This window comes from Sarcophilus harrisii, chromosome 4 (genome assembly GCF_902635505.1).
Source record: "Sarcophilus harrisii chromosome 4, mSarHar1.11, whole genome shotgun sequence".
Classification (NCBI taxonomy): domain Eukaryota; kingdom Metazoa; phylum Chordata; class Mammalia; order Dasyuromorphia; family Dasyuridae; genus Sarcophilus; species Sarcophilus harrisii.
The window spans coordinates 460636728-460643865 of NC_045429.1; the positions used below are offsets into that span (position 1 = coordinate 460636728).

Here is a 7138-nt window from a genome sequence, read left to right on the forward strand (position 1 = left end):
CATAAAATGAGAGGAATGGCTCAGATGGCCTCTGGAGTTCCTTCTGGCTGTAAACCTGAGAACTGTGATATTACAGACATGTCCTACTTGGTCACGTCAATAGCTACAGTTATAATAGCAAACATATATGTACCTATACACATTTATCCATGTATGTATGCAACTGAACAAGCCACATGTCCTCAGCCATTGGCTGAGCAAACTGGGATTGTATGAACCAAGCAGAAGTGACCACGCTGAAGAATATGAGGGAAACAAGGGAACCCAAGCAATGAAGAAAGATGGGAGCATCAGACAACTTTTTTCTGACTTAGTTAAAGTGAACCGACACATATGAAAAGCTGATCATCAAGAACAAAGCTTCAGATCCTGAGTTATTTTCCTGGTTTCCCAGAATAGTTGTTTTGGGTTAAAATGACTAGATTTATAACAAAGCTAAAAAAACAAAAAAACACCTTGCACTTCTTCTGTCATTCCAACAACATCATTCTTCCCTCTGTTTTTTTTGCCTTGTAAGTTGGGATTTCATGTAGGAGGTGAGATCATTTTTTATTTTTGGATAAACATAACTAGGAGTTTCACTTACCTATTCATTAAAATAATTAATGTCTTACATTTCTGTAGCCCAGTAAGGTTTCTAAAGGAAGTCAGTTCTGGATCCGGTATCAGGAAGAATTCCCTTGACTTTGTAATTTTTAGCTGGATGACCTAGAGACCAAGGGGAAGGGGGGAGGAATGACCACAGAGATGGATGGTCAAGAAGGATAAGGAACGGGCTGTCAAGTTTCTTCTTTTCTTCCCTGAGGGAGCAGCCAGCTAAAAGCAGGAAGATATGAGATCAAATCTTGCCTCTGACACATATTGGCCGAGTGAGCTAGGACAAGTCACTTGCCTCCTCATCCCTAAGCACTTCTTCAAAGCTGAAGAGCAGGTGCCTATTGGGATTAGGGGAGGGCACTTTTCCTACATGTTCAAAGAGTATAAAAGTAGTCTACCTTCCCAATTAGGTTTCTTTTTCTTAAAAAAATATATATTTATGTATGTATTTTTAAAGTTACCAATTCGAGGTCACAATTCAGTTTTGAAGAAGCCAGCTTTGTGACACAAACAAACAAGCAGTATCTAATATCTGAACCAATGCTGAAAAAGGAAGAAGCTGAGGGACGAAGCCATGGGCCAGTGAGTTTCTTACGGGGCCAAGGGAGCTTTGAGCCAGAGCCAGTATCTGAAGGGCAGCTGTCCCTAGAGCCTCCAGGTGGGCAGGCTTGACAGGCCGGCTGACATCTCCAATCACATCTTTGGTCTGGCCTTTCCACTTGGCATTTCAAAGATCCCCTGATAATAAATGTGTTTTTATCCTCATTTTTTAAAAAAAATCTCCTAGTGTGGGCAGGAGAAGGGTCCTTCTGGCTTAGAAAGAAAGGCAACAACCCTTCCTCTCCAAAGAAAGCTTTCCCGTTGTCCGGTGGGTTGGAGAGCACAGTGGAGAGAGAGATAATGGATTTGGCAACAGCAGGCCCGGGTTCTTAGCTGTCCCTCTCTCTGCCTGTGACCTTTGGGCGAGTGATTTCCCTTATCTGGCCTCTGTTTGGTTTGTTCCCCTGTAAAATGGGAGATTGTTCCTAACCCTTCTAAATCTACAGTCCTTTGTTGCTGTTGCTCAGTCATGTCTGGGTCTGTTTGTTTGTTTTTTGGCAGAGAAACTGGAGCAGTTGGAAATTTCCTTCTTCAGTTCATTGTACAGATGAGGAAACCGAGGCAGATAGGGTGAAGTGACTTAGCCAGGATCACACAGCGTCTGATTCCAGATGGGAACTCTCCTGACTCCAGGTCCATCTCTCGATGGTCTTTGCTTTGAGCTTCCAAATCCTAGTCCTTGCCCAGGTTCTGTGCCCCTTCACCAGCCCTACACCATCTAAGGTGGGAAATCATCCCATTTATTAGAGAGCAGGGGGTCGCCTCACAGGGAGGAAGTAGAAAGAACAGTCGGGAGCCAGATCCCTTCAGTCCAAAGTGCTCCCCCAGGCACCCGAAGAAGAGATTTTCCATGTGAATCTTTTTTTTTTGGGGGGGGGGGCAGCAGGTGAAGCACAAAGAACGCTGTGGGGGGGGGGGCAGAGGTTTTAGGCCCAAATCTCTCTTGTCAGAATCCCCTAACTTGGGCTGGAATTGGCTCATGGGGGGGAGGGGGCACTCCCCTCAGCCTGCAGGGGAGCTCTAACCCTAACCCCCTCCCCTCAGCCTGCAGGGGAGCCCGCTGCACTGGGCCGGGGGCTCTGAGGCCCCTAACGGCCAAAGAGAATAACCTTCCTTTGGTTTCGGGGCCATCCTCCTGTTTTATTTTGTGCATTTAAGCGCCCCGGGAGCAGAAGCCGCCCCCTCCTCGCTGCCGGGAGGGACGGGGCGTCGGGACGCACAAAATGGCGAGTCCCTGCACGGGAGGGAGCTGGGCCTGCTCGGGTCTGGCATTTCCCGCTGCTTCCCGGGCTCGGGCTCTCTCCTGTGCTAGCCCTGTCAGCCTGGACGTCTCGGCCCCGGCCTCAGTTTCCCGCGCTTGGCCCAGGGCCCGGCTCGCGGGAAGCAGCCGAATGAAGGAAATGCGGGTTCCTGTGATGGGCGCAAGATAAACGAGGGCCCGACTCCTCTCCCTCTCCCTTCCAGACCAGGGGCGGGTACCGAGTCCTGAGGCGGCCGGCCTCCGTCGGCATCCCGGGCCCCAGTGTCTGGCCCCGGACAAGCCCCCCGGCCTCGCGCCCTCCCCAGGTTGGGGCCCGGCCGGCCGGGGGGCAGCGCCCCTTCCCCTTCCTCAGGGTGCCAGCCGCCGGGGCCGGGCTGCCTGTGGGCAGAGCTGGACTGGCCGGCCCGGAGGAGGGGCCCGGGGCCCGGGGCCGGGCGCTCAGGCAGGCGGGACGCGGGCTCCGGGCCTCCCTCCCGAGAGCCCAGGGCGGCGCCCGGACTTGGGGCTTGCGCGCTCGGGGCGCTGCCCACTGCCCGCGGGGTGCGCGGTCGCCACTGCGCCAGGCTGCGGGTGCGGGTGGGGGGGGGGGGAAGGGGGGATGGGCGGCCGTGGGGCCGGGGCGTTCTCGGAGTCCTGCTCTGGGGGTGGGATGGGCGAGGACGCCTGCGGGCCCGGGCCCCGGCGGCTGGTGGCGGGCTGGAGGATGCAGCAGCCCCCGCGCCCAGGCCCGGCGGACTCGGGAGCCCAGGGAGGGAGGGAGGGAGGGAGGGAGGGAGGGCGGGCGGGAGGCAGGGGCTGGCGGCTGACTGGCCCCGCCCCCTCCCAGGGCCCGCCCCTCCGCTCGCCCCGCCCCGCCGGGGTGTCTGGCCCGGGCTGTGCCCGCGCGCCAGAGGGGGAGGAGTCGCGCGCGCGGCCGGGGCTGCAGCTGGGCTCCGTTGCACCCGGCGAGAGCAGGCGAGCCTTGGCCCGGAGCAGCCGAGCGGCGGCGGCGGCGCATCGGCCGGGGAGCAGCGAGCCGCCAGCGGGGCCGCGGGGACCCGCCCGCCTGTCCTCCCGCCGCGGCGCCGCCCGACAAGCGGCCGCGGCTGGCGCCGAGCTCCCGGGAAGCCTCCGCGCCCCCGCGCCTCTGCAGAGCCCGCCGAGCGCCCGGACGTGAGCCCGCAGGAGCCGATCGCCAGCGGCGCGGGCAGGGGGTGTGCCCCGGAGCGGCGGCCCGCAGCAGCCCCGTCCGCCGGCCCCGAGCATCCGCCCGAGCCCGGCCCGCAGCAGCCCCGTCCGCCGGCCCCGAGACGCAGCAGCCCCGTCCCGCCGCCTCCCGGCCCGCAGCAGCCCCGTCCGCCGGCCCCGAGACGCAGCAGCCCCGTCCGCCGGCCCCGAGCATCCGCCCGAGCCCGGCCCGCAGCAGCAGCCCCGTCCCGCCGCCTCCCGGCCCGCAGCTGCAGCCCCGTCCGCCGGCCCCGAGCATCCGCCCCCTTCGCCCTTGCCGAGGAGCGCCTCCCTCCGCGCCCAGCGGACCCGCCCGGAGCAGCGCAGGCAGACAAAAGCCGCCGTCCCCGGGAGCGGCCGGATGCCCGCGGAGTCCGGGCCGGGCTCGGGCGCCCCGGTGCCAGGGCGCTGCGGCGGGCCCTGAGCGCCCCGCCCCGCCCCCGAGCCTCCCCTCTCTGCCGCGGTTCCCGGAGATGCCCGTGCGCCCCCCCGGGGCGAGGACCTGAGCGCTGACCCCCGGTCTCTCCCGGCGGGCGGGAGCCTGAGCGGGACCGCGAGGAGGAGGAGCGGGAGGGGGCCGCCCGGCCGCCCGCAGCTGGCCCGCCACGGGCTCGCCCCTCGGAGAGGGCACCCCCCCGCGCCTGCCCCCGGCCCCCGGCCCCCGGCGCCGTCCGAGGGCGCGCTGGCCGCCGCCGCCGCTGCGGACCTGGCCGGCGTCATGGGAAACATCTCGTCCAACATCTCCGCCTTCCAGTCCCTGCACATCGTGATGCTGGGGCTCGACTCGGCGGGCAAGACCACGGTGCTCTACCGCCTCAAGTTCAACGAGTTCGTCAACACGGTGCCCACGATCGGCTTCAACACGGAGAAGATCAAGCTGAGCAACGGCACGGCCAAGGGCATCAGCTGCCACTTCTGGGACGTGGGCGGCCAGGAGAAGCTGCGGCCGCTCTGGAAGTCGTACAGCCGCTGCACGGACGGCATCATCTACGTGGTGGACTCGGTGGACGTGGACCGGCTGGAGGAGGCCAAGACCGAGCTGCACAAGGTGACCAAGTTCGCCGAGAACCAGGGCACCCCGCTGCTCGTCATCGCCAACAAGCAGGACCTGCCCAAGTCGCTGCCCGTGGCCGAGATCGAGAAGCAGCTGGCCCTGCCCGAGCTCGTGCCGGCCACCACCTACCACGTCCAGCCCGCCTGCGCCATCATCGGCGAGGGCCTCACCGAGGGCATGGACAAGCTCTACGAGATGATCCTCAAGCGCAGGAAGTCCCTCAAGCAGAAGAAGAAGCGGTAAAGGCGCGGCCCCCGAAGGACCCCGGGCCGCGGCCGCCCTGCCTTCTCCCCCTCCGGCCCGGCGCCCCCCCCCGCGCCCCTCCCCCGGCCCCCCCCCCCCCCCCCGCCGCGGACCCCAGAACCGTGAACCAAAGCGACGCGTCGAGCTTTCCAAGAGACCCGAACTCTGGCCGGCCCCAGGGAGCCCCGACTGGGACTCGGCGGCCGGGACAGGCCGGGCCGGGGGAGAGAGAGACCGGCCGTGGGAACGCCCATCTCCCGGGGCCGCTGCCCGCTGGAAAGGCCTTTTGTTTGATCTCCCCCCACCCTTTCCCACGGCCCGGAGGAGGGGGAGGAGACTGGAGGGAGAGGACTGCGAGGGGTGGGGGATGGGGCTCGGGGCCTGCAACCTGCCGGGTCCGCCCTCCCGCTGGGGAGAAAAGAATGGCCCCGGGCCCCCGGAGGAAGGCCTGACGGCCCGGAACTGTGCGGCAGCATCCCGAAGTTGGGCCTCCTCCCCCTCCCCCCAAGCCTGCGGCACCTGTGGGCTCTCCGAGGCCCCCCCGGGGCTCCCTGCCCGCAGGAGGGTCCCCGGGGACACCTCGAGCTGCCCCGCGGAGGGACGGGCCAGCCCGCGCGGGCTCGGAGATCCTGGAACAGGGCAGGCCCCTGTCTGCCCTTCCTCCGCTCCCGCCCCGGGCCCTGGCCAGGCGGGCTGCGGTCCGTCCGGGGGCAGAGCAGCCGCGGGCCGCGGGGAGCCCAGCCGGGAGCCCGGCGCAGGGAAAGCCCCGAGCAAACGCCCGTTTCTTTTACAGGATGAGAACTGCCTTTCATCCCCGCCCCCCGCCCCCCGGGCCCGCATCTCGGCCGCGGTTCGGATCCAGCCCGGGTCTAGGTCATCATCCCCCAAACAAAGGAACAGGAACGCCTAAGAAACGCTGGCCGGCGGAGGGGCCCCGGCCCATCATTGCCGGAAACCGAGTTAGGGCCTTTGAAAGGGGCTGGATGTTGGGGCTGGATGGGAAGGGCCCCTCAGGAGGCTGGGAAGAGCAGAGGCGCCTGGGTCCGGCCGGGTGGGATTCCCGGCCCGCAGCCTGCAGCACCTGCCGCCCCCCGGCTGGTCCCCCGGCTGTGGGCCGCGGAGGGCTGTGGGCCGCGGAGGACGATCTTTGCAAGGCTTGCCTCGGGGCGTGTGGACTGGGTGATGGAGGGTTGTCTGAGGAGCTTTTCATTGAAAAAAAAAAGTGAGAAAAAGGCTTTGTGGTGGCCCTTTCTATCATTTTACTCCGCGAGTGGAGACCCCTGGGGTTATTGAACGAGGTTCCACTGCGGCCCGAGCAGCGGAAGAACTCCCCAAAATTGTCTCATGTAGTACCCGATATAACGCACCCGTTCCCACCCGCCCCCGAGCCCGTTTGTCTTGCAAAAGCCCACCTGACTGCATGGATTTCAAAGCACAACGACCTAGGTCTTTGCTTCCAAAATTCCTGTCTACACTGGCCCACAGCTGAACCCCAGGGTGGGAGATGAGGTCCCCAGAGTGCTTAGGGTAGGAGGAGGTCTGGGGCGGGATGTCACCCGAGGGCCGGCAGGTGCCCAGGGAGGACTGGCAGGCTGAAGGGGAAAGAAAAAAAGAGTTAAGTATTTTTAATAAGACTTTTTTTTTTAAAGAAATAAATGGTTTATAATCAGGACTGGGAGTCTTGGTTGCAGGATGCTGGTCATTTTACACAGAAGTGCAGTATTGTCGGAAGGGAGACTTCAGACTTGGAGTTTGATTTCCTCTTTGAAGCCATGTTAATGGGGTAATCGTCCTCTGCCCTCCCTCCCTCCCCCTTTTGGAAAATCTCCCCCCAAGGGAGTCATTGGGAAATTGGCCACTATCAGGTTTGAGCATGGGAATGCATCTCCATAAATCCTAAGGCCAGGCCGCTTTTCGATCCATTGCTTTCCACGAACTCACTTTAGAACCAACCCCAGAGAGCAGAACTGGCTTTGTGCTGAGAATCCGATGGGTCTGGCTGGTGGGATCAGAGGAGTCCTTGGGATCTGGGACAGGAAGGGCGGCCCCTTCCCCAGCCGGTCTTTCCTCGAAGCCTGGTGGAGACCAAGGCGGGCGGGAGGAGAAGGCAATGGAATTCCCGTTTACACAGTCCTAATTCACTTCCTCGTTCGCTGAGTTCTGAATGGGCTGGTCCC

At 62.6% G+C, this 7138-nt stretch overlaps 2 protein-coding genes across 2 annotated transcripts; one reads left to right on the forward strand and one right to left on the reverse strand.

Annotated features, from left to right (window-relative positions):
* Positions 1 to 2896: 2896 nt before the first annotated feature.
* LOC116423678 (collagen alpha-1(I) chain-like) lies at positions 2897 to 4384 on the reverse strand. The gene has a single exon (XM_031968776.1). It carries the CDS (start codon positions 4382 to 4384, stop codon positions 2897 to 2899), a length of 1488 nt encoding a protein of 495 aa, XP_031824636.1.
* On the forward strand, positions 3889 to 5214 carry ARL4C (ADP ribosylation factor like GTPase 4C). The gene has a single exon (XM_031968258.1). It carries the CDS (start codon positions 4383 to 4385, stop codon positions 4959 to 4961), a length of 579 nt encoding a protein of 192 aa, XP_031824118.1. The 5' UTR covers positions 3889 to 4382; the 3' UTR covers positions 4962 to 5214.
* Positions 5215 to 7138: the final 1924 nt, after the last annotated feature.

Excerpts from the sequence above, each read along its gene's own strand:
- LOC116423678 (XM_031968776.1), bottom strand. The coding sequence starts at position 4,384 with ATGACGCCGGCCAGGTCCGCAGCGGCGGCGGCGGCCAGCGCGCCCTCG.
- ARL4C (XM_031968258.1), top strand. The coding sequence starts at position 4,383 with ATGGGAAACATCTCGTCCAACATCTCCGCCTTCCAGTCCCTGCACATC.